The sequence below is a fragment of the Siphateles boraxobius genome, unplaced genomic scaffold, assembly GCF_051911475.1.
Source record: "Siphateles boraxobius isolate OS27281-9 unplaced genomic scaffold, OSU_SipBor_1 46, whole genome shotgun sequence".
Classification (NCBI taxonomy): Eukaryota; Metazoa; Chordata; class Actinopteri; order Cypriniformes; family Leuciscidae; genus Siphateles; species Siphateles boraxobius.
In genome coordinates, this window is record NW_027509097.1 from 5,859,321 (window position 1) to 5,886,156 (window position 26,836).

General features: G+C 37.1%; 2 protein-coding genes across 23 annotated transcripts in view; one reads left to right on the top strand and one right to left on the bottom strand.

Annotated features, from left to right (window-relative positions):
* camk2g1 (calcium/calmodulin-dependent protein kinase (CaM kinase) II gamma 1) overlaps positions 1-14,224 on the top strand; it is an 80,411-nt gene extending 66,187 nt beyond the window's left edge. For 2 of the 19 annotated variants that reach the window (XM_077200383.1, XM_077200386.1), the window contains 10 exons: positions 1,743-1,783; positions 2,263-2,349; positions 4,489-4,533; positions 4,909-4,963; positions 6,366-6,470; positions 7,975-8,118; positions 9,668-9,743; positions 10,047-10,141; positions 10,253-10,499; positions 11,443-14,224. In XM_077200383.1, the coding sequence (XP_077056498.1) occupies positions 1,743-1,783; positions 2,263-2,349; positions 4,489-4,533; positions 4,909-4,963; positions 6,366-6,470; positions 7,975-8,118; positions 9,668-9,743; positions 10,047-10,141; positions 10,253-10,485 (881 nt within the window). In that variant the 3' untranslated portion in view covers positions 10,486-10,499; positions 11,443-14,224. Of the gene's footprint in view, positions 1-1,742; positions 1,784-2,262; positions 2,350-4,488; positions 4,534-4,908; positions 4,964-6,365; positions 6,471-7,974; positions 8,119-9,667; positions 9,744-10,046; positions 10,142-10,252; positions 10,500-11,423 lie in introns of all 19 variants that reach the window. The other 17 variants (XM_077200389.1, XM_077200392.1, XM_077200391.1 and 14 more) reach the window with 10 other exon arrangements.
* Positions 14,225-16,870: 2,646 nt separating this feature from the next.
* The window catches only part of ndst2b (N-deacetylase/N-sulfotransferase (heparan glucosaminyl) 2b), an 87,867-nt gene continuing 77,901 nt past the window's right edge, over positions 16,871-26,836 (bottom strand). For all 4 annotated transcript variants that reach the window (XM_077200379.1, XM_077200377.1, XM_077200380.1 and 1 more), the window contains exons 5-14: positions 26,541-26,726; positions 25,135-25,263; positions 24,851-25,033; positions 24,160-24,256; positions 23,763-23,886; positions 23,120-23,294; positions 21,365-21,535; positions 20,109-20,218; positions 18,742-18,844; positions 16,871-17,713 (exon numbers count right to left, since the gene is read on the bottom strand). In XM_077200379.1, coding sequence (XP_077056494.1) covers positions 17,588-17,713; positions 18,742-18,844; positions 20,109-20,218; positions 21,365-21,535; positions 23,120-23,294; positions 23,763-23,886; positions 24,160-24,256; positions 24,851-25,033; positions 25,135-25,263; positions 26,541-26,726 — 1,404 coding nt within the window. In that variant the 3' untranslated portion in view covers positions 16,871-17,587. The remainder of the gene's footprint in view (positions 17,714-18,741; positions 18,845-20,108; positions 20,219-21,364; positions 21,536-23,119; positions 23,295-23,762; positions 23,887-24,159; positions 24,257-24,850; positions 25,034-25,134; positions 25,264-26,540; positions 26,727-26,836) is intronic.

Genomic DNA, 26,836 nt, shown 5'->3' on the forward strand with positions numbered 1-26,836 from the left:
GCTTTATGACTCCTTCATCAGTGCATTGCATTATGGGACTCATAATCCCGTTGGCACTGCATGGCGGACCGTATAGTGAATTGCATCCACCACCAACACCTCTCACTTCATAATTAGTGAAGCATGAAAGCAGGACTGCAATGCAAACAATGCCTGCTAACTTCCAGCTTGTCCTCTCTGCTTCTAAATGGGTTTTTGTCTTAACCTTGCCATCTTTTCTTCCAATTTGTTTATTGAAGGTAAGGCGTTTAACAGGAATACCGAATGTGAAACCTCAGTATTTAGTTGTTGTTGTATTTTTTTTTTTCTTTCATGTTTGAGGTTTTATAGGTCTTACACAAGTCTTTTGATTGTTCTCTGAGGGACTCTGAAGTATATCGGGGGCCATTTCCCCTACACTGACTCAAGACCTCCCAAACATGCCCTCTGGGAAATAACAGTTGCAGTTAAAGGAAAAATCAATTGCATACATTAGCCATGATTTTCCCTCATTATGTCTGTGGCCGCAAATGGAGAACAAATTCATTCTCTTTATCTGCTTTGAGATTGGTGAAAAATTTTATAAAATGGGTAGTTTTTTCCAAGTCTGTGCAGTTAGTTCATTTTAAAGGGGTTATATCAGACTCTTTTTTTAATTATCCCCCCTCCCCCCCTCCTACAATATTAGTAAAAAAAAAAATTAATAAAAAAAACAAAATCTTTTTTGTCACCAAAATGGCCATAAAAATTACCCAGGTTTTTTATGACCATTTTCCTCCCTCTGACCATTAAAATTAAGCAGGAATTTCTCTTTTTTCGGTTTCTTTAAGAAACTCTTTGCACTTTCCTGCTCCTACTTATTGATTTGATATGTATTTATGAATAAAGTTTGAGGTCAGTACAATGTTTAATGTATTTTATGCGCACCAAGGCTGCGTTTATTTGATCAGAAATACAGTAAAAACGGTTGCAAAATATTATTAAAATTTGTATTTTATATTTTAATATATTACATAAAATGTTAATTTCTGTGATGGCATAGCTGAATTTTAAGCAGCCATTACTTCAGTGATTTTGTGCTCAAACATTTTTTACATTTCTTACTATTTTCAATGTTGAAAACAGTTGTGCTGATTAATATTTGTTGTGGAAACCATTAAAAAAATGAATAGAAAGTTGAAATGAACAGCATTTATTTGAAATAGAAATCTTTTGTAACAATATAAAATTATTTACTGTAAAAAAAAACACAAAACTTTTAGCATATTTACGCATATTTCTAATTGTGACATTCACCAAACAATGAAGTGTGCTGTACAAACTCAGAGAGATCTGCTAATTATTTCTAATGAGAAGTTTTCATACATACAGTAGTTCAGCAAACTCTCTTAAAGATCAAGGGAAAATTTGATCCCTCAAGATATGACCCCTTTAAAGTTAATTTGACCAAAATGAATTTCTCATTTGCGGTAAGTTATTTATTTATAAGTTCTATCCTTTTTACCCTCCTCTCCCAAAGCTTCATATTTCTTTGGCTTAAACTGATGTATAAAGATCAATGAAAAATTTCTCCTGTGGTGAAAATTGATTCTAGTCAGCATTACCTCCCAAACCCTGTATGCGAATGAATGACGGAATGCAAGCCAGCAGTTTGTTAACTGTTTTATATGGGATTTATTTAAAATATGTGCAGATGTGAGCATTCTGCTGATTTTGTCACTCACACTGTATGTAGTAATTTGTTTTTTATCTGTTCCCTACAGCATGCAAAAGTTTACTCAACAAAAAGGCAGATGGAGTCAAGGTAAGTGCACAGATGTTCCTTATATAGTGACTTTCTTGTGGAGTTTGAGATGTTTTATTCTCTCCAGCAGCCTTTTGAGGTTTCCATCTCTACCGCTATTGAACTGGTTTTAATTCAATCACCACAATTTAGTAAAAGTATATTGGTACCCTTAGGCAGTAGACTATGTGCTTTGCTGTAGAAGTCTTGCGCTCTGAGGTTATTTTACAAATTAGTAGTTGTACAACCCATGTGTTGCCTGAGCGGATCTAGTTATCAGACTGTATTATAATGATTTTGACTACAGCTATAAGGTACCATGAAATGTCCATTAGTAATTGTTGCCCTCGGTCTGAAAGATGGATAACTCTGTACAGTCATCTTCCTGCCCTATGTTATTCATCTGATGTGTGTGATTTTTAACTGCCATCCGAGCCGATCATTTTCCTAGTGATGTCATCTCTCTGAAAAGAAAGTTGTATATGTCCTCTCTATTTCAGCCCCAGACAAACAACACTAAAAACAGTGTAGTGAGCGCTGTAGTGAACGCCATGAAAGAAAGCAACACGGCCTCTTCTACACCGATGGTACCTCATCTACATTCAACACTCTTTGCAACCCATCTACTGATTTGACCGTATCCCATATTACATTTCTGCTAATGTTGTATTTGGTGCATGTCAGAAGTTTTTGCATGTACTAAATACATCAGACCTGTCGTTTGCTGTGCAGTAGATGTCTTAGTCATTCCTCCCTTATGAGTTTTTTTGTTTTGTTTTGTTTTTGGAGTGCTCATGTCCTTTCAAAGCACGCCTGGTACACATAATTGTGGTGTTTTATAAAAATATCATAAGGATTTTTTTTCTTGTCCGTAAGCTGCTGGTTTATGTCCTTCTGCACTCCTCTTGTTTTCCTCTGTAGGCGTTTACAACTACTCTGCTATTACAACTACAAACTAAATCTAGTCATCGGACGAGTTCGTCTCTGACATTGCACTTATTGTATATACAGTGATGTGAATAAGTTAGGACACCCATGCTAAAGTTGCCTAAAAAGAGGAATAAAAAATCATCTTTTGGAAATTGATCTTAATGCCTTAATTAAAATTATGAGAAAAAATCAAACCTTTAAAGACACCAATTTTCTTTGTGAATGAATAATGTATCATAAATAAATAAATGTTCTTCCTTAAAATACAGGGTGCATAAGTCAGGACACCCCTATGTTAAATTCCCATAGAGGCAGGCAGATTTTTAATTTTAAAGGCCAGTTATTTCATGGATCCAGGATAATATGCATCCTGATAAAGTTCCCTTGACCTTTGGAATTAAAATAGACCCACATCATCACACACCCTTCACCATACTTGGAGATTGGCATGGGGCACTTTCCATAAGATCATCTCTCAATGCAAATCAAACCAGCTATTAGGCTAACTGAAATAAAACCATGCCAATCTCTAGGTTATGTGCAGGGTGTGTGATGATGTGGGTCTATTTTCATTCCAAAGGCCAAGGGAACTTTATCAGGATGCCTATTATCCTGGAACCATGAAATAACTGGCCTTTAAAAATACAAATCTGCCTGCCTCTATGGGAATTTAACAAAGGGGTGTCCTGACTTATGCCCCCTGTATTTTAAGCAAGAACATTTATTTATTTATGATACATTCTTCATACACAAAGAAAATTGGTGTCCTTAAAGGTTGGATTTTCCCTCATTTTTCTAATTAAGGCATTAAGATCAATTTCCAAAAGATGACTTTTTTATTCCTCTTTTTAGGCAACTTTAGCATGGGTGTCTTAACCTATTCACATCACTGTACATGGTGCTGAAAAATAACCAAAATATGACTAGAATTTGAGCGAAGTCATCATACAGAGTAGCATAAATGGATTCCAGCAAATAACTAGGTAATTTTAGTCAGAGTGCATAAACCAGTCACAGTAAAGATGCAGTGTCCCACACAGAAAGCTTTCAGCCGTTTGGCCAGGAGTGTCCCCTGGAGATTTAAGAAAAGGAAATCGGATTGACACTTCAGATGGGCCTTGTTTGCTCGACTGCCCAAATAGCTGAGCAAAGAGTATCCTGGGACCTCCAAAACAAGCCATTAAGAGCACAAGTTAACCCCAAACCCCTCCCGAGGCCTCCAATTGCCTTCGCTGTGCAGATGGACAGCTAGCAACCATTGGGCTTTATGAAACGTACAAGGCAATTGGAATAATATACACTATGCAGTATTGTTCAGTATGTTAAGGATTCAAATGGGTCAATTGGGTAAATAACTGGAAGTTAATCAGAGGAAAAATATAGGGCATATAATCCAGAAATTGCTAGATTCAAGGCAGATTTTTAACTCATTTATGATTCTCTATCCCTGTGGTTCTGGCAGAATGTTAGTTTAATTTGAGGAACTGCATCTTTAAATCTTTGTGACGCATTCCATTTATTATTTTTATAAGTATACATGTGTGGTCGGTTTTTCTGCAGTCAGTTGTGAGTGTTCATCAAACTCATCATGAACCTCAACCTTGTGTACATTTCCACATAAAAAAAAATTCTGTTTAGGTCAATATATGAACTCAAAATCCTTATTTTGTGTCTTAGCCAAGCTCCGCTTTAAAAGTATGCGTGTGTATTCCTGGAGGATGTTCTGTTTAACCAGATCATTGTGGATGAGTCTTACCTACTTTAATAATGATATGAAATCTTATTAAATTTTACAGGAGCCACAAACTACAATTGTGCACAACCCTGCCGATGGTCCCAAGGTACAATTTTCAGGAGCTTTTAGAATAGGGGTGGGGAACAATTCACAAATTGCATTATTACGGTTCTTTCTAAATCAATCTGGGCTGATCAAATGAAAATCTTAACTTGATTTAAATTTTAAAAAATTTAAAATGTATCTACTCAAAATATATAATAATAATAATTAATATAGTAAATTAATATAAATAATTTAACATGATCATAACATGAATATATAACATTTTACACTATATTATACACATTTTGTAATCGCTCTCTGAATAAATAAAGTGAATTGTGAGTTGTATTGCCTAATGCTATTCATGACTTTTCCTTCATGTCTCATGTTTTGTTTGTCTTGTATGTTCTTTGTCTGTCTCTGTTTCTTTCCTCAGGGCTCCACAGAGAGCTGTAACACCACTGAGGAAGAGGATATGAAAGGTATGAAAGGTACACAGATCTTCTCTCCTGTTCTCTGCATGCCTTCAGCACGGTGGAGTTCCAGCTCCCGGTGCTCGTGTCAAAAGGGTAATCCCTCTCCTCTCCAACACTTCCGGTATGCAGTCCCAAAAAAGCCTTTGATTGAACAATATACATCTCACATCACTCAACAGCCATTTGAAATATGAAACATGAGGCTTGTGGAGACACCTGAAGCTTTGTGATTTGAAGGCAGGGTCATGAACTCATGCTGCCGGATGGAAAGGAGGGGAATTACGGTAGAGGGCATTGAGACGGGGTTTGGTGGATTGTGCTTTACACATTAACATGCATGATGGCACAACCCTTTTGGTTTACAGCTACATTGCTAGAAAAGGTCCATAGTGAAGGTGTACCTGACAGATTTAGCTACAGTATTCAGCAAAGTAAATGAGGGAAAATTCATTGTGCAAAAAAAAAAAACCCCAAAGCATTCTCAAACATTCCTATCTGGATGGGATTAGATTTCTCTGAAATAGTCATGTGAGGAAAAACAAAGACATGTTTAATTCAAATTAAACAAAATAAAATTGCAAAGTACATCTGTGAAACACAAATTTACCTGACGTCCTCAGAGAAAACTAGTCCCATCTGAATAGGGCTTTAATAAGCATTTCTATGTCAGATCACTCACGCAATTTGTCATTGTCACGCAAATGAATTTGCAGCCACATTCAAACTATTTAATCCAATTTAAATATACATGTTAAATGTTTTTAAGCTATCAGTGTCTCAGTAGGTTTCCTTGTAGATTGTGTGTGTGTGTCCTGTGTTTTTCACCCCACTTATTTAGGTGTTTGTTGATGTGCCGTGTCTTGTAAATTCATTAGCATGTTGTGAACCGGACTGTTTTTCCCGAGGGACTCTCGCCGATACAGTTTTCTGTCACGAAAAGGGCCAGGCTCGAATTCATTTCCTCTCCTTATTCACTCCGAGCCTGAACAGACAATAGCAGTTTAAAGAGCCTTATCATTAGCTCCGTCACGTCTGAGGTTAGGGGATGAGGACAGGAAATTGGCGCGGAGCCTGGAGAAACAATTTCTGAGCGCGCTGTTGTCCAAGCACAACCAACACGACTCAGCTTCACCACACCCATAGATACAGACCTGCGTCACACCATCACTCATAACTCGGCTGGAAAATCCAGGATCATCACCTGTAGTCCTATTCCCATAAACACAGTGCTTCTTTTATCGAGAACAGCTCATCTAAACGCATCCCATTCAGCGTCTTCATGACCGTTAAGCTATTTAGTCATGATTGCGTGCCAGCGTTGGTGTGGTGTCTGTGTTGGTTTGTTTCGGCTGGTGAAGGACATGAGAGATGTGTGTGTTTTTCCTCCTGGTGTCGTGTGGTTTTGGGGCTGTGCCAGCCGAGAGTGCGCAGGGAGCGAGCAGTGACAGTGCCGTGATGAGTCAGTGCAGTGCCGGGGAAGAGCCGCCCGCTCTGGTGGCTTCACCACAGGGCTCTCCTTCCAGTAAGTCAAGATCCTCTCGTACCACCTGGGCACCTTCAATCCCCCCTCAAACCTTCAAGTCGAGACCTTTTTGTCCCCCCATTCCCCACACAACTCCAGCCTTTCTGCCCTTCAGCATACTATCATATGGGTCACTTGTTTTCCGTGTAGAACAGTATGTCACAGTTGTTGATCCCCTTTTCTGCTCACAAATGTATTCACCCCCTGATGCATGCTACTCAACTGTACTGTTGTAAAGTGACAGAACATGCCCTTTAGTAGCTAGATTGACCCTTTAGATGTTCTACTCCAGACTTTTCCTACATTCTCCTCCCTGATTGTGATTTAAAGTCTCGAACACGTCGTAAACGTTAATATGCATTTTTGCACATACACACATTTCAATAGATTCCAACAACCAAGCTACATATTTGTGATTTCATTTGTAACTGTTTGATGAAACAGTACTCCATACAGTTTCTAATGTATTGCTGAACTTAAGAAAAATCTGAAATAGGCCTAGTATGTAGAGTATCTAGTGAACAACCTGCTAGAGAGGAGGTTGGTAGACATAACACCGATACAGTACTGTATATGGATAATATAGATTAATGTTAACAAATGGGATGCTGATAAAATTGCTGACATTAGTACTTATTTTACTATTTTTTAAATTAACAAAAAGAGTTGGAACTGACACATATGAGTTAAGGCTTCTGTTAAGTGACTGACCATGAATAAAATATCAAATGAGAGGAGTAATGGTATAAGAAACAAAAATTGAGTTGATTCTGTGTCCAAGCCAGAAAACACTGCAGCTGCAACACATCATCCACACCTGCTCTCTCTTCTTTTAACATCTGTCTTCAGCACAGTTTCCTCCACCCTCCCTCATGTTCCTTACTTCATACGTAATCAATTCATTGTCTACATTTTGACTTGCTTTGAACATCATGATTCCATTTTAAACTTGTCCATTCTTTTTTTTATTCATTCCTTTATGTGCATTCTAACACTTTTTATGAAGTACAGCAAAATGACTATATTGTATATACTTTTATTTAAGGCATTAAAGGAATTGTTTACCCAAAATTTTAAAATCTATCATCGTTTACTCACTTTCATGTTGTTCCAAACCCATATGAATACATAACGAGAAATTTAGCCGAATGTTCATGCTGATCCTTCCATACTAAAGTGACCAGGGACTGGGAGGCTCCAAAAATAATAAAACTGTTGAATATACTTAGGTTTTGAATATGCTATATAAGTCATATAAACCACTTTTATGATACATTTTCATAGCTCAACATTATCCATCCCTAAGTAATTTCATGGTTTGAAAAAGAGCTGCATAAATATTCTCCTTTAGTATTCTGTGGATGCAAAAAAGGATGATAGGATTTTTATTTTGGGTGATCTAAGATATGTGATGTTGTACTTCATACTCATGTGTTCATGCGTCCTCTCTCTTTCTGCATGCACCATCACCTCACTGTTGCGTGTGCTGCGTTGTGTGTTGCAGCCGTCCCCGTGCATGACGTTAAACGCTTGGCATGGAACAGTTCAGAATATGCATCATGTCCAGAGTTAGAGCAAACTCATTCTGGCCCCTGTGCCTCAGTCCATGGGGTCGGCGGTATCACAGCGAGTGTGTCCGCAGCTCAGTGTAAGTGTGTGGGGTAGACCAGGACACACACACACACACACACACACACACACACACACACACACACACACACACACACACACACACACACACACACACACACACACACACACACACACACACACACATAGCTAGTGACATTATATCAGATGTCACAGTGGGCTGTTTGTATTGTGTTAGTCAAGGTTGTGACTGATTTTTAGCGGGTAGATTTTTAGTGTTTTAACGAATAACGTGTTAATCCAAATGCATGTTATTTTCACACTATAAAGGCCTATTTATATTGAACTCAAGGATTTAAATTGAATATATGCAATTGTACTGTCCCCATCACACAGTGCGAGAAAATTTGCACATTTGTATTCTCTTTTTTTTTCTCTGTGGAAAAATAGATGAGTTCACGGCTTGTCAGAATTATCGTAATTACAAGATTTTGAATTTGGAATTATTGAAGTGTTTCAGAGTTTCAAAATAAACTAAAGACATACAATAGAGTTTACTGTTTCTAAATAAGAGTTACTACTAAATAACTTTAAATGTTTATTAATAAGGCATAATAAACTTATTTGCATAAGGACTATTACTTGTTTATTAATATATTTTTGTCTATAAATTACTCTGATATTAAATGGATCCCTTTTGACAATAATAGTGTTGCCATAGAAATGCATAAATGCAGGAAGGTGAAAACCTCTGAGTAGAACTTCCAGTTTGCCATCAAGTATTTACAGTAACTACAACATGGCGTGAACGCACCAAAACTGGCAAACCAATAAGATACAAGCTTTTGGGTCATATGACCAGGACTGCCATTTCAGATCAAGGTGAAGCTGGTTTCTGAGTATTTTCAACACATTTTATTTTTAGTTAGGCATGTGTATTTTTTTTACAGACTGATAAATTTGAGTTACGTTTATTTGTAGTTTTATGTCACTTTCCCTCTTGGTGTCAGTAGGCTTTAAAGAGATATTCACCCCCCCAAAAAAATTCTGTCATTAATTCCTCACCCTCATGTCGTTCCAAACCCGTAAGACTTTCGTTCATCTTCTTAACTCAAATGAAGGTCTTTTTGATGAAATCTGAGAGCTTTCTGTCCCTCCATTGGCAGCTATGGAACTACCATTTTGACACTTCAAAAAGTTACTAAAGAGATCTTAAAACTACAGATTTTATTTATTTCACAAAAAAACATTGATCAGCCAACATGAACAGAAGCTCAACCGAACCTGCCAAAGTCAAAGTGGTAGTTGCGTAGCTGCCAAAAGAGGGACAGAAAGCTCTCAGATTTCATCAAAAAGATCTTAATTTGTGTTACGAAGATGAATGAAAGTCTTACGGGTTTGGAATGACATAAGAGTGAGTAATTAATGACAGAATTTTCATTTCTGGGTGGACAATCTCTTTAATATGACATTTTCGTAGGTATCTGCAGTGTGAGGAGTGCAGGTTGTGCTTATTAACTTTCCATTGTTGTTTTTTTTTCTTTTTTCATCATTTCATTTCCTCTCCCTCCATCATCCTTCATCTGTCACTCGTTCTGTTCGAGTAGCTCGTAAGCAGGAGATTATAAAGATCACGGAGCAGTTGATCGAAGCTGTCAACAATGGAGACTTTGAAGCATACACGTAAGCACAGCACACCTGCACATGACTGCAACACAGGGATCTCTAGACTTTTTTAACATAGATACTATGAAAATTGTAGGTCATTGTAAGAATTTTAGGCTTTAAGTTGCATTTTATATTAAAAATTTACAAACAGGCCTATAAAATATTGGTCTGAAAGAACGCGGCTGAATTCCCAGGCTGATCTATAGTCTGTGAACAGATGCTCCTGTTATTTTGAGAGAATATTGTATCTAGCCACGAAATGCTGGTAATATCCAGTTGTATCCGGACTATCACTGCAAACATTCTTATGTACCACAGAAGAATCTGTGACCCTGGTCTGACCTCTTTTGAGCCTGAAGCTTTGGGGAACCTGGTCGAGGGGATGGACTTCCACAAGTTTTACTTTGAGCACTGTGAGTCAAGTCTAACTATGAGTATAGTTGCTTTTCCTTAAATAATCATTCATGCAAGCCATAACTATTGACCATAACTGAGATGCAATCAATGTGTTTGACTTTTCACAGTGTTGAGTAAGAACAACAAGCCCGTGCACACCACTATTCTCAATCCTCACGTTCATCTCATCGGGGAGGACGCTGCCTGCATTGCGTATATCCGGCTGACGCAGTACATCGACAGCCAGGGCCGCCCGCGTAGCTGCCAATCGGAGGAGACGCGTGTGTGGCACCGCCGTGAAAGCAAGTGGCTTAACGTCCACTTCCACTGCTCAGGGGCACCAGCCGCCCCCTTACAGTGAACTGCACAGGACAGGTAAAAACACCCCATTCGCACTCCGCCATTTTTCTTCGTCATTTAACGTAAGTAAATACGCCTGAATTAAAAAAAGAAGCAATAAAATAAAAAGGTATTTGCAAAGGTAATCTCACCATTGTGATTTCGTTTCTCACGATTGATTTAACTTTATTTGTCTTATTTGCAGTGTTGGGGAAAGTTTCTTTTAAATGTAATGTTACAATATTGCATTACTCCCTAAAAAGTAACTGGTACTTTTTATGGAAAGTAATGCTTTACGTTACTTTTGCATTTAAAAAAAAATCCTCTGAAGGTGCGGTCTCATTTATAAATCTGCAAATTTTTGTGGAAAAAATGAAGTAATTTCAGTAGAAATCCACATAAATGGGAGTTTCACATGACGACGAATGATTTCATGATGCAGATTTTGCAAAGGGTTCAGGTTGGCCATGTGTAATTTCCGCAGAAGGCTGCTTGGTTTCGAAAATGCTTTGTACATCGCTACGCTATTAACAATAGACAGTTTTTGTCATTTTGCCCCTGAAATTTAGCTAATGTGAAAAACGTGCCCGATTAAAGTCATAGTTCACCCAAACAAATTTTTTTTTCATAATTGACTCACCCTTATGTTGTTCCAAACCTGTATGAATTTCTTTCTTCTGTTGAACACAAAATAAGATATTTTAAAGAATGTTGGTAACAAGACAGTTGATGGCAGCCATTAACTTCCATTGTATTTTTTTCCTACTATGGAAGTCAGTGGTTACCGTCAACTGTGTGGTTACCTACATTCTTTAAAATATCTTATTTTTTGTTCAACAGAACAAAGAAACTCATACAGGTTTGGAACAACTTGAGGGTGTTGAAAATTTTTTTAGGAAAGCTATCCCTTGAAGGAAGTAAAATATGCATAAGACTGATAATACACATTTTGATTCACAGAAAGCTTAATTTCTTTCAGTTTACCTGGATTCTCGAGATAATGGGAATGTTTCTTCTTTGTGGCTGGACGGGCATGTGAAGGCCAGCTGGATGACAGCTCTTAAAGTTACAGACACACCAGTGAGGAACTCTGACAACATCCAGTTCAACTGTCAACACCACCTATCCTGTCCAATCTTTGACCAATGGGAGCTGGCCGCGGCCGTGGCCCCGCCCAAGGGACGGTGCATGTATCTGATGCCCACATGGGGGTGCTGTTTTGTCCTTTTCCCACGGAACCATCTTTTTTTTTTTTTTTTTGCCCGCCGTTAAAGATGTTCAGAAGGTGTTGTAAGTACTGATCTATGAATTCATAAATATACTTTACATTGTAAAAATCACTAGCTGAACCAGAAGCTACAATCAAGTTTGAAAAAGCATTTATGTAAGTAAACCAGGATGGGAGTTGGCAGGGTGGGGGGCTGAACTTCAAAAAAAAAAAAAAAAAATTCACAAAAAGGACTAGTGCCCAAAAGCTTCTAAAGTTTACAGGTTTGTCATCACAATCATTCTTGTATACTTTGCAGATTTTTGGAAACAAAATTATATGAAAAATGAAGGGAAGGTGTTGTCTAATCCAAGAGCAGAAGTTCTTCATATCAAAAAAGAACCAAAGTGTAGTTTTTAGTCTTTTTAAGGAGTGTTTCTGTTCGGTGTTGGCTTTTTATGTTGACTTGGGTCAAGAGAAGGTTTGTGCGGCCCAGGTTTTTGTAATCTCTTGTGTTACTGTGGAAATCTTTCTTTTATTTGATTTTTTTTTTTTTCTTGGACTGACGTAACAAGTATTTTATGTTCAGTTTGAATTTTTAAGACGGTTTTATTTTTTAAGTTAATCTAAATAAACATGTAAAGATATACAGAGATATTTAAAGGAGGTATGAACTCTCACCATCCAGGTTTAGGGAAAGATGTCGTTCCTGATCGAGCTCGGTATGTTTGTGTGGGTGTGTGTGCGATTGGAACTTGTATAAATTGAATCCTCCATTTAGATTTAATATGATGAAAGCCCAAGTGAACAGCACACAATTAAACGCTGTCCAGTAGATTTGCCCTTCCTGTTTTGCCATATCATATTAGCGCCATAGACAAACCACTGCCTTTATACACACAGGCAGGATGTACTGTGATTGTCAGACGTGAACTTCATTCCCATTTTTCAAACATGTCAGGTTTGAGCTCAAAGGAGGACTAGTAATTTTTACAAACTGCATCATGATGAAAATAGCTTTAGTATTCGACTCACCATCCCTTCTTCCACCACTCAGCTGCATTGTAAACGTACTCATGTTGTTTTAGTAATGTTGGACGTGTCTAACTCACCCTGTCCTCAGTGTTGTCGTGGCCGTGGTTCATGTCGGTGATGGGGGGTGTACGTGCTCTGTAAATACATGCCATTCAGTTCATCCCATCACAAGGAGCGGGTGAGGAAAAACGAAACACAACGCGTCCAGTTGCCACAGTTACGTTGTTTCAAATCACAGTTTTAATGTTTGTACAATTGAAATTCACAGCAGTTTGTTAGATTTCACCACAAATTATATTACGCAGGCTTTATGCCACTGACTATTTAAACTCCGTTTTAGTGTTACTGTTACTTAACTTAGAAGTGAGGGTTTGGTTTTTCGCCAGTGATTAATCTGTTGAGTCTGTAGTTGCACGGATGCTTTTCATCACGGCTACGGTTTTGTCTTTAGATAGATTTTAGTATAGTTTCGTTTGACGCAATATATTACGTGTGGGAAAAAAAAACAACCAAAACCACGAGTTCACCCCGTCTCCTTGAAACACATCAGTCTTTTGTAACGGTCTGTAAATACATGTAGTGTTCGCACACCTCATTGTGTGCTGGGCTTTGTGACATATCAGGACTATACCTCCACACGTGTGTGTGCGTGTGTGTGCGCGTTTATCACCTAAAGGACAAAGTCTTTTAAGTAAGTAGTGATACTGTTTTCACGTCCGTTTTGTGTCTGGCACTTGTTTCTTGCATTTTTTTTATTGCTATTTTTTGTCCTTTTTCCTTTTTGTGCTATGGGGAACTGCTGCCTTGCCTGGCCAAACTAGATCTACGCTTTTTATTCTTTTCACTTTTATTTAAACCCATCCAAAAGTTCTTTTTACTGTACATGGTTGACATCTTCAGCTCCATGAAAACGAAACGGATTGAGATGAGGAGCCACTAGCTGGTAGATTTAGCGAAATAAATATCCAACCCCTGAAAGCTCTGAATCCTGGGCCTGACGGCAGATGTATGAGTCTCCTGGCCCACCCGTCCAATGACAGGAGAAAACACGCAGTTTAAATAAACCAGAGAATATGCATGTGTACTTTTCTTGGTAAATCTTTTTTTTTTTTTTCACTGTCTGTGTTTACTTAATAAAAAAGGGAAAAAAATTCTCATAGTATTTGCATCTCGACATGAAAATCACTCCATTGGGAATTGTAAGTGATGTACCATATTAAAAATGAACAAAAAAAAATGTAGAAAATAGTGAAAAATATATAAAACTAAAGCCTCTGCTTGGTATGCTCCCCTCATTCTAAGTAAATCTATTGCATTGTAATGGTATACTATTGGGCTTCGAATATACTCGGAGTTTAAACATGGATGCTGGATTTTTGCATGATCATACATTTAATAAAACCATGAAATGACAACTATCAAGCGTTTGTCTGAATGTTAGTAGGTCTTTATCATAGCTTTGTTATTATTGAAACTTGATCTTGAAAGTATTTAATAAAAACAGCATTTCTGCAGCGGATTCTGTGCTTTTTTTTTGTGCAATGTAAAAATCCACATGAAATCAACACTTACTGTATTTGCCTTGATATGTGTCATTGGTCTTATTTTCTCACGGAACATAAAGGTTGATTTAGTAGTTTGGTGCTTTTTTTTATTGTTTTTATTACAGATTAAGAAATAAATAGTTTTTGTGAACTGTCATTTGAAGGGTTTTAGACACAAGATGAAGACATAATGACTTCTATAAAAAAGTGTTTTAATTATGTAGCCTATGTTGTGGGTCACCCCCCTCCAAAAGTGATGTCCGGCTTAGGAAAAAATGTTTTAAGCATATTGCATAGCTTGGAGTCAATTGTTTTATTTGTGATAACGCTATGAAACATGGCATATTATGCAGACATTATTTTGGCCACAGTGTCCATACAAAGAAATTACAAAAAACAAGAACCAACGAAATATTAATAACTGATTATGTTGTTGTCAATGTATGATTTTTTCCTTATTTTCTATGGGTTTTTTTGCATAGTAAAATGAAACCTGTTGCTGTTTGCCTTTTTGCAAAATAATTTTGCCAGATAAATACCTTAATGAAGTTTAGTGTTTTGTTCTTCCCTCATAGGCTACTTAAAATAATTCCTCATATGTTTGATGGTTTAATCGAACTTGTAGGGTCATTAAAAACAATTAGCTATACCCTCCAAACACCACTTTTGGCCGCAACTGTCTATTCATTTAGCAGTGGAGAAAACGGGAAAATCACACATAGGCCTACTACAGCTGGAAAAGGACAAATCGTGTAAAAATCGAGCGTAGAACGGAGTAGGCTACATAAGGTGGAAAGATTTGATGACGGAGAAAATCTGGAGTGAGTAGTGATTCCCAAGTTGCATTTTTGTTGGACTTTAAAAAGGTACCTTGGAAGGAAGCATTTGTTTCCTGACAAATGTTGTTTTTTAAGGAATGGGTGCATCAGGTGTATTTCCTTGGCGTCCACAATCTTCCTTTGCACACATTCCAATTCACACACATACACAAAATGAGCAAAAAATGTTTGTCCAGTTTCATTATGGAATGCAAGACAAATTGATTTCATAGATGAAGGCATTTTTTTTTCTTTTGTTGTAAATTAATCACTTAATGCTAATTGTCTGTAATGTAAATCGACACCACACATTTTGTCTTTATAGTCAGTTAATACAAAGTAAAAGTTAATATAAAAGTTTTTTATTTTAGGGCTGGGAAAAGATTAATCGCGATTAATCGCATCCAAAATAAAAGTTTGTGTTTACATATATGTGTGAGCACTGTGTATAATTATTTTGTATATATAAATACACACACATGCATGTATACATAAGAAAAAATTTATATTTATATATAAAAATGTATATTTATTATACATTATAAATAAATATATACAGTATATACATGCAAATATTTCTTAAATATATACATGCGTGTGTGTATTTATATATATACAAAATAATTAAACACAGTGCACACACATATATTATGTAAACACAAACTTTTATTTTGGATGCGATTAATCACGATAAATCTTTTCCCAGCTCTATTTTATTTATTTTAACAGTATAGTCGTGCCGTGACCACGTGGATGAAATGACGTAACTGTGCGTTTACTAGATCAACTCATTCACCATACAATCAAAATGGATTATTATTTTTTAAGGAATATTGCAGCATTATAAATGATTTATTCGTGCATTTTTTTTCATGTGCCCTTGTAATAAAATATAAAATAAAATAACCCCCCTCAGCGTCATCTCTTCTGTGATGACGTGACAAACGGGTCAGAGATCACAGCAATTGCCAACCAGAACGATCGCGATGAACAAAATCAAGTCCCGCCCTACATTTTTCTTGTCCGAGAAACCGTTTCACTGGAACCTCACAATAGGAAAAAGACTATCAACTTTAACAAGCCTCTCAGGATGCAGCCTTATTGAGAAGCACCCACTGAATGCACCTTTAATCCAATAGTGTTATGATGGTTAATGAATGAAAAGCAATTATTTAGTTTTGAAAGCAGAATCTCAAATTGCCCATAGTTAAATATTCTGTTTGTTGACTTCATGAGGCAACAGTGCTTCATAAACCAACAACCATACCATACATGTCCATGTTTAATATGCTGTGAATTAGACCTTATAGTTTTTGTACTTTTGTACTTGTAAACTTGCCTTGCCTTACTTGTCCAGCTGTAAAGATAAGCTAGGAAAAGCAATACTTCAATACAAGCAGCATTTTCTGCATCAATAGCGTGTCTGCAGTCAGATGCATAGGCACTTTAGTTCACACCATTTATTTTCCTTCCTCTACCCTTCAGCACGCAGTGTGCTGTCTGTGTCGGCTCCCAGCGGACCTGAGCAAGTCTTATTTTAAGGGCTTTGTTTCCTGCAGTCGAGCAGCTGGGCCCCCGATCTCTCAAATGGAGGGCGAGTCTCTTGTTTCTGGGTGGCGATTAATCATACTCTCTATTCTTCCTCTCATCAGACTGCAGGAACAGATAAGATACGCACCTCTCATCTCCAGTTCACCTTATTTTACTCTTAAAAGAAGAGGAAACCGAGATGCCCCGCTCCATTCTGTGCCTTCATTTCCCAATATATGTGTACTTAAACTGAACACCAAACATAGGATCACATTACTGTGAATTCATTTTTTTTTATGTACCCAACTGTTGCTACACATACACAAAATTCACATTCACTCATTGGCAAAAGTCTGCAGCATACTGTACTTCTCTTCTTAGCTCCTTGGGCTGCACAATGTTTGTTGACCTCAAACAGAAATCACTTAACGGTAACTGATTTTTTTTTTTTAAAGGCAGCAAGATGGCTGAAATTTATGATGCACATTTAAATACTTCTCTGCTTGGCAGAGTTAAAGACTTTTGAGAATAAAATTTAAATAATCCTCTCATAGTCCCTCCCTTTCATGGGAATTTCCACAAAATGTTCCCAATCTCCTAGAGGTTCTGTGCAATTCCTTCTCTTCCTAGAAGACAATATTTGCATTTCAAAACAGCAAGTTCACAACAGATTTTAAACCACTCTAGAAGTCTTTTTGAAGCTGTCCAATCAGGTCACTCTATTTCCATATCTGTGAATCCATAAAGGTCTACTACAAGTTTCCATAACGAGGTTGAGGGCAACTTTGACTCTGAGGGCTTCGTTCAGATGAACGCTGTCATTCAGATGAACGATCACGCTGTCAGATCGGGCCGTCTCCTCGGTCAGAGCCTGTGCGGAGTAAGGAGGGCGAGAGGGGTCAGTCCTCTTTTGGCTCCAGCCGCACACGGGCCCTGAGTTCTCCTGTGTGGAGCAGGGTTCTGCTGTGGTTCTCCTCATGAAGGTTCTTATCAGCTCCAGCTGGCGTTGTGCAGTTCGTCTCTGAGCCAAACGGGCAGAGGCTGACCCAGACGTTTAAACATCCTGAGTAACTCCACGTTCTGCTCGCGGTAATACTCTGACAGAAACGCCCTTGACTGGAGTGATGGGAAGAAAACAAAATGAGAGTTACACACAAATATATTTGGAAGCCCATTTCCATCACGCAAGAATAAAAAAAAATCATGCTTTGGTAAATCATAATAATCATAAAAAGTCAAAATTATTAGATACTAGGTCATAATCATGAAATGAAATCATAATTTTGACATGAGTCATTTGACATTTTGCAAGTCAAAATTACAGTAAGAAAAAAGCCAACATTATGAAAACATCATAATTGAATCATTAATTTTGGCTTTTTAAATCAATTTTGACTATTCATAATTGACATCTCATAATTGTGACAGTCATGATGTTGTTTTTTGTTATGATTTATTATCTTATAATTGACTTGCAGTACTGTATGTCAATTGACTTGTCACAATTATGCTTTTATCTCATTATTGATTACTTTTTTATGATACTAAGTCTTAATTATGAGATAAAGTAAAAAAAATATGAGACACCAAGTCTATGACTAATAAAGATGAGATAAAAAGACAATCATGGCATGAAAAGTAAAAAAGTAAAGAAAAGTAAAAAATTATGACAGTCAAAATTGACAAAAGGTCGAAATTATGGCATTCTAATTCATAATTATGAGATAAAAGGTTGAAATTGACAAAAAGTCATGGCAAAATCAAACTTGATATAAAATCTTAAATATGGCATCGAAATGTGATGCGCGATTTAAAAAAAAAACTTTGGTAAATAATAATAATGATATAGTTGAAATTAGTCATTATAGCATGAAAATTTTAACTTTCGATGTCTTTATCTCAATTATCTTAATTTATCTCTGCTCTATTCTCACTTGATTTCTAACCGACTCTTTCTACACCCACAAAGTCGATCTTATGCATTATGTTCGATCAGCTTTCTCAACTGTGCTGCTGCATTATAGAGAGGAAAACAGGACAAAATAAAATTCACTGGCTATAATTGAAATGCAATGTCTATTTTTGTTCAGCTAGACTATCTTATCTCCATATCTGGAGCTTTAACATTGAGAAATGAGCTGTACCTCCAGGCTCATGTCTGGATATTTCCTTCCTTTGCTCTTTCCCAGACAGCGAGTGCGTCCTGCCTCCAGTTTCTGACACCAGAAACCTTTACTCTCGTCAAACCTTTCAACAGAGAGCAGAGAGAGGGTTATTTTTCCTAAAGTAAGACTTTGGAAAATAAACATTAATGTACATACATTCCTAGACTTCAGCAATAAATAAAAATGTATTACTGTTAAAACCTTAATACATGACAAAAGGTTAAAATAATTGAAAAGGGCTCTAGGATAATTATGTTAGTTATGAAAAAAGCTCTAGCATCATTTGTTAGCAAATGCCTCTTTGTATGACTTTTTGTTTTACATAATAAAATATTGAGGACATGCATTTTAAAGGTACACTATGTAACTTTTTTTTGTTCAAAATTAACAACATTTAAATAATGAGTCAATACATCATCAATCCTTCTTCCAAAATGTGTTTTTGGGGAATGATACCATTACTATTGCAATGATAAGCGTTTATGTTTTAGACCTGTTGGGATGGTTTTCACAGGAAATTGCATACATACGTCACTTGTTCGCGCGAGTCTCGTCATATCCGTAAATAGAGGAAAGTTGCTCCGGCTACCTTAACATTTGCATGGTGTGTGAGTGGCATAGGTTAGTTTTCACAACGAGTGAGAAAGGTTGACACGGAGCAGCTGAATCTCCAATTATCTGACGCATCACCCATTAAAAAAACAACAACGCTGAACAGAGGAGAGTCTGCTGACAAAAAGAGAATGCGCCAGAGCTGGTAATAAAACAAGAATCAACATTGGCTTGGCTTTTTAGAACTGCGGGATTTTAAATGTTGTAAAAACGATGTGGAAAGGGCGTTTTTATTATTCATCAGGTGAGTACCTTATTTTATTGAACAGACAAATTGTTATATGTAGCTCTCTAACAGAGTAAAGTATTATCTTTTGTGAAGGGTAATATTATTATCATTGTTGTAGCGCTGTGCTGGATTTTTTTTTTTTTAAGGAAGTGCCGTGTCTATTATTGGGTAGAGCTACTGTATCATCTTTAGCTAGTCAGCTTGAGATCCTTTCCATCTAAACTGGATATATCTCTAAGCCTAGTAGCGAATGTTTTATAAGCAGTATGATAACCATATTCATCAGCACAGCCACACACAACCAAATCAATGTTCTTCCGCAAAAAAACATGCAGTTTTGTTTTTAATCCACTAAATGGCCAAAAGTCACACAGTGTACCTTTAATTAAAATGTGACAAATTAGCATCCAGAACTGGAACTACTGTATCAGTTTTGTAATAAATATAGTTTTATTAGGTGCTCTTGGACTCCAGTGAGAAGGTGTGTAATAAGGAGAGTTTGTACGTCAGAGCCTGTGTGTAGTTGTAGTACGGTGTGACTCCCAGGAACTTCTGAATCCCATCCATCATCTGAGCAGGACTGGAGCGCAGCTGCACGCCATCCACGATCAACAGCTGTCCACAGGATAAAACACACATCACACACACTGATGCAGCTCAACACACCTGCTCAGGAACGCGATGAGATGGTTTTGAAGATGGTTCATTGTGCATGCATTCATTACTTGTTTGTGTGAATATTCGGTGACAACTCCAGTTTTTATTCATGTTTATAATTTAACACAGTTTACAGTAATACACTTATAAATGAACAGTGATTCTCAACCAGATTACTTAAAATAACACAAAATAAGCATCAAAATGAAGATTTTTTTCATTGAAATCATTTCTAGATTTTTATATTGGCAATTTTATCTGAATTTTATTATGAATACAGTTTGGGGTCAGTAAGATTTATTTTTAAAAAAAAGTTTTTGAAGAAGAAATTAATACTTTCATTCATTGATCAAGTTTCTATCGTTTCCCCTCTGAACTTTACATTTACCAAATAATTCTGAATTTTTTTTTATTACATGTTTCCAAAAATATTAACTGTTTCATGAAGAATCATGTGACACAGAAGACTAAAGTAATGGCTGCTGAAAATGTAGCTTTGCCACCACAGGAATAAATTACATTTTAAAGTTTATTATAACAGAAAACAGTTATTTTTAACTAATAATATTTCACAATATTAATGTTTTACTTTATTTTCTAACAAATAAATGCAGCCTTGGTGAGCATAAGATACTTCTTTCAAAAACAATAAAAAAAATCTTACCAACTCCAAACTTTTGAATGTAATGTAACATTTTTCTAGTTATGCCAAGCTAAAAAATATCTTATCGATAGAAATTGTTTACAAAAATATATTGAAAATATGTATATATTTTATTCATTCATTTATTTAAGTACCTGCCTTCCGCTAAAATATATGCATGTAAACTTAGGTGAACTTAGGTTAGCTTCTATGGGTGCTGTGCAGTGACGCACAGAATCTAGCTGAACCAGTGTTGTGTGTTTTATCTGCTAGTATATTATCTATTTACACATGTTTTGAACACAATTGACTGAAAAGAAGGATAGTTACATCATAGCATGACATAACAACTGACTAAGATGAAAAGAGTTCTCGTAAGAGGTAAATCTTTTGTGTTCACACCTGGCTAGGTTAATAGTGGTTTAACTAGAAGTTAGCTGTTGGCTTGTGTGTACACACACCTGACTGGGCTGGTAGTAATGCACCCAGCGCTCCAGATGACTGCTGTAGGCTCCCGGCTGAAGACAGCGCCGGTGCAGAGACAGCAGAGCTGCGGGAGAGGACGGCCCAGCAGAGATCACCTCGTGAAACGTGTAGTTTAGAGCCACGGGATCCTGATGAGCCCTCTGATGCTAGAGAGAGAGAGTGACAGCAGAGAAATGAAACAGTTGTAGTTTTCTTCTGATGTATCACTTGAGGAGGAGGTCTGTAATATCTGGAAAACGCTCTCCATCCAGGCCCTGATATACTCACGGCGAAATGCTTTTTCGTTCTTCGCTTAGGGGTAAAAAAAAAAAGTTTGAAATACGTGACGTATGGTATACTATTAGTGAACCGCTTTACAGTATTAAACACAAAGTCAGTGTTGCTTTCGATTGGTATATCTTTTTCTACGATAAGGCAGTTCTCCTGTGTGTTCATGTTATTACAGGGGTCAGTCGTGGCCTAATGGTTAGAGAGTCTGACTTTTAACCCAAAGGTTGCCAGTTCGATTGTCAATACCGACATGTGAATGAACAGTGCTCTCTTCTGTGCTACCCTCAATACTCACGAATGAGGTCCCTTTGAGCAAGGCACCTAACCCCTGTGTCCACGGTTTGCCGTGTGTGTTCACTACTCACTGCTCCTAATGTGTGTGCAGTAACTTGCAGAGGATAAATTCCCTAGGTATAGTATAGCTTACCATACTTGGCCTTCACTTCACGTAACTTCATGTTATTACTCGCAGGTGCCTGACCTTGACGGACTGAACAGAAGATATGAACCGGAGAAAATTTCCACACCGAAGAAAAGCCACACCTACCTATTACGCATTACCACGGACTAATAGAAGTACGAGGGTGTTTACCAGCCGTAGCAAACTTTTATGGAAAGTTTGCTTTGCAAACTGTTTCGAACTCCCCAAGCAAACGTTGTTTCGCTTGATTTTGTCGTCACACCAGTTTGTTCAATTTACATATACATTTATATATATATATATACACATACATATATATATATATATATATATATATAGTACATTGGGGCCTTTATCATTCCCATTTGTCTCACTTGCAGTTGGAATTTGGAATCCACCCTCTTTCCTTGTGGGCATTAAGCTCTGTTGCAAGGTGTTTTTGTAATCAATTATCTAAACCTTAAATGTCACGTGACTAATGACTCTATAGACACAAGAAATGAATTGCTGTGTCCGAAAGCTTAGGCATGTGACTTGTTGCCTCGCTGCCTTATCAGGCAAAGACTTTGCAGGCAGCGTTTGCACATGAAGGTGATTTTGGACAGAATTTTGGAAACGTTGGTCAAAAACGTATATTTACACAAACTGACCACCAACTGCAACTTTCAGATGCCATCTTTATTTTATCTCTCAACTGTCACATAATGGAAAGCACAGGATTATGGGAATATCAAATGAAGTGAGGGGTACATCTATGCTGCCTTCAAAAATCGATCAGATGAAGGTTTCTCAGGAGAAGTAAAGTAAAGCTAACATTGGATTGAGACGTGCCATGATGCCTTCCTACCCTGGAATGCGTCCTCCGAAGGCAATGTCCCATCAAAGGAGTCAGACAGAATTTTTTTCATTTCCAATGGAAATAAATGTCAATTTTACATCAGACGGTGTAGTTATGACATCTACCAGCAGGGGCTAACCGAGTCATGCTAATTAACTAGCTAAACCTTGATCCTTTGGTTTCTTGTGTACACAAACGCACCTGATACCAGGAATACGCCCGGTCAGCAGGGTTGATGAGTATAGAGATGATTTTGGCTCTTGGTAACAGGGCAGCTGCTCTCTTCGGGGCAGATTCAGTGTCAAAATAGTTTGCGCTCTTCTCAAACAGGAAGTCTGTGCTCACATTTGAGGGTACGGGAAAAAAATCCATATACCTGAGACAAGACAGAGGGACAGAAATAGCCTGCACAATGAAGCAAATGGCAAATATATACCAATAAAATATTAAGAGGGGAATAATAATGTTGTTGATGCATTGTCTGTTGCTTGTTTTAAACATGTTCCTATGCAGGTGTTCTGCGTGCTTGCTAAGGCATTCATTCCTAGGTGGTCCAAATTGACATAAGTTTACAGAACTTTTTTTTTTTTGTCTACCCTGCAAAACCACAAGATGACTTTGAAAAGTAATAGCATGTCTTCTCAACCAGTGACATAAATGTAATACTTTACCCAACATATGAGCATTAATAACAATAGTCATGCTTTTTAAGGCACAATATACTCACTAAAATATAAAATATAGGACACATTTAATCCAAAAATTAGTTCTGTCAGTGTGATGTGAGTGAAACTTTGCAAATGAAACAAAGAGCATGAGGCATGGATGGAGTTTCCATGGTTACCAGTCAATGCCTCGCTGGTAGTTTGGTCCGCTGAAGAACTGCACCTCCTCAAAGGTGACGGTGCTGGGGAAGCTGCTGGTAATGGCAGGATGAAGGGCAAGAAACGAGTGCAGTGCGGTAGTTCCTGTGGAAAGATCATGACACCACAATACAGTGCCGCATCACGCTGTTTTAGTCAAACATTAATCACATTTCTTGGAAACATTCTGTGTTCCGTGACTTTTATGCCAAATGTGTTCTACATCATAAAGCCTGGCTAATCGCTGAATTGTATTTTAGTTTCTTATGGTTTACAAGACTGACAAACAACACTGGTTCATGCTTCTGTTACTGCAAACAACCTCACATCTATGTTCAAAACGGAATTCATTTAAAAAAATTCAATGTTTTGTGTTACCGGTCTTCTGAGGGCCAACCACTAGAAACTTGGGCAGTCTGTCACAGGTCTTCTCTTTGGACCAGATGTCTTTATGTCTCTTGTCATGACATGGGTTCTGTTTATCAGGGGGAGTATTTGTAAGTATAATGTGAGCATAAATTAATATGTGACTAATACAAATCACTTGTAACAAGTACTGTACATTTTCCTGTTCATTATGTAAACAGCATTTTAATTCAAGGGTCTTTAATAGAGGATTCCATAGGTACTGCAGGAAAGTCTCTCAATTAAGTTCTTTTGAAATTATATATATAATTTAAATCCAAACAGTCTTTTTTAATTTTTAGAACCATGTTGGATGCAATGAAACAACAATAATTTAAAACAATCTGTATATTATTTTTTATATTTTTCACAGCTTTCCTGTAGCTCAAACAGTAGATTGTTGGTGCTTGCAACACCAAGGTCATGGGTTCGATTCCCAGGGAAAGCAAGAACTGATAAGATTGTAAATATGTACTTTGAAATGCAATGTAGGTCGCTTTGGATAAAAGCGTCTGCCAAATGCAAAAAATATAAATGTATATTGTTCGCTTTACTATTGATTTTGGGGTGAAATATGATGTCTTTGGCACAGTTGACAGCCTTCGTGACATTCACCCAGTAATGAGAGATTCATTAATAACCATGAAAATGTAAGTGCACAAACCTGCCACAAGGGGTCTCTCTCATCAGGGAAAATCTGGAAGTATTTGTGAGCGAGTCTGACAGGAGGCAGAGTCTGCAGGCGCAGGTGAGTCCAGCACTGCACAAACCTCACCAACGACTCAAAGGTGTACAGGCCCAGCCGGTCGTTGCCGTAGTTTGACAGGTGAGTCATGAATATACTAACCTACCCACGGGAGAGGACGGGAACAAGTGGGTCAAAAAACAAATGCTTGTCATATTGCATAATTATTTGGGTTAGAGTGTCTTTGTGGGTGTGACACTAACGGGATTGAGCAGCACTGTAAGAAACAGCTCTCCGCCACGGATGCTTTTGTCCAGCTCCTGAGGCCCTCCTGGATAATCTTTATAGAAGATGGTGTGTGTGAAAAGCCCACATGTCTGCCGGGGGAGAACCTGATACCCAAAACCACACACAACTTATTAACGTCAAATTACACTAACTAATTTTAACAAATCAAGCCTTATTGTAATGTTGCAAACATATATTTAATATAAGAAATTATTTCCCAAGATTGCTCTCATTTCTGTTAATGCATTAGGTATCAAGTACTAAAAATAAACAATTTTAACAGCATTAGTAATCTAGGTTAATGTTCATTTGAAAATAGAATATTGTTCATTGTTACCTTATGTGTGTTCATTATTATTAACTTAAACAACTTGAAACTAAAAATGTATTTTAAAAATGAAAAAGTGCAAAAGGCACTACCGGCCAAAAGTTATCATCAATGAAAAAACTTTGTGAAAATCATAATACCCTATTACTTTTATACAGCAAGGACGCATTAAATTGATCAGAAGTGATAGTAAAGACATTTATAATGTTACAAAATATTTATATTTCAATAAATGCTGTTGAAGCATTGAACTTTCTATGTATCAAAGAATCCTGAAAGAAAAGTATCACATTTCCACAAAAATATTAAGCAGCAAAAACAGTTTTCAACATTGATAATAAGAAGAACCATTATTAATAATTGAGCACCAAATTAGCATATTACAATGATTTCTAAAGGATCAGGTGACATTGAAAACTGGTGGAATGGCTTCAGGAAATTCAGCTTGGCATCACAAAAATAAATTATATTTTAAAATAATATATTAAAATAAAATAATAAAACAGTTCATTTAAATTGTAATATTGTAATAAAATTTTACAATACTACTGTTTTTACTGTATTACCAAATAAATACAGACTTGGTGAGCATAAGTCACTTAAAATCTTATTTCAAACTTTAGTGTTTAGGAATTTGCATTAATCTTGATAAATATATGCTGTAAAAGTATTGTTGTTAGTTTAAAGACACCTACTGCACCTTAATGTGTTACCACTATTTTTAAAAAAAGGTATTCAAATGCAGGGAAAGATACCAAGCCCATTTTCTCTGAGTTAAGGTGTGCCACCATATCCAAAAGGCAAAACTCTTTCATAGTTTATGATTGACACATTAGTACCTACCATTGTTGACAGCGTTAGCTGTTAGGCAGCTATCATGAGACTGTTTAAGTCATACAAATTCAGATGGACGTCTTTGCCATCAAGTAAAAAAAGTATAGCGCTGCATTCTGTTGCATTCAGTCTAGTTGTTTTGCTAGATAAACCAAGCATCTTATGTAAACGCCTCCTGAGAAACATGTTTGATTGAGTCAGGTGGACTTGGGTTCCTACCTGAATGCCATTGTGCACGAATCCCCTACGGTAGCGGGCAGGCCTGAGATGAGGATACTCCTCTGTGCTGGTCACCTTGATGCCCCATATACTCTTCCAGGCATCATAAAGCTGACTGTGCACAGGGTAAACTCCTGAGTGATGGGGGGCGACAGCGTAACCCATGTCTGTGGGGATCCCATGCTCCTAAAAGAGACACAACCTGGGATTACTTTGTAGTCATGGAAAATCAAACTAATTCTTGTGGAATATATATAAACCGATCAGAATCAAAAATTCAACTACATATTATTTGG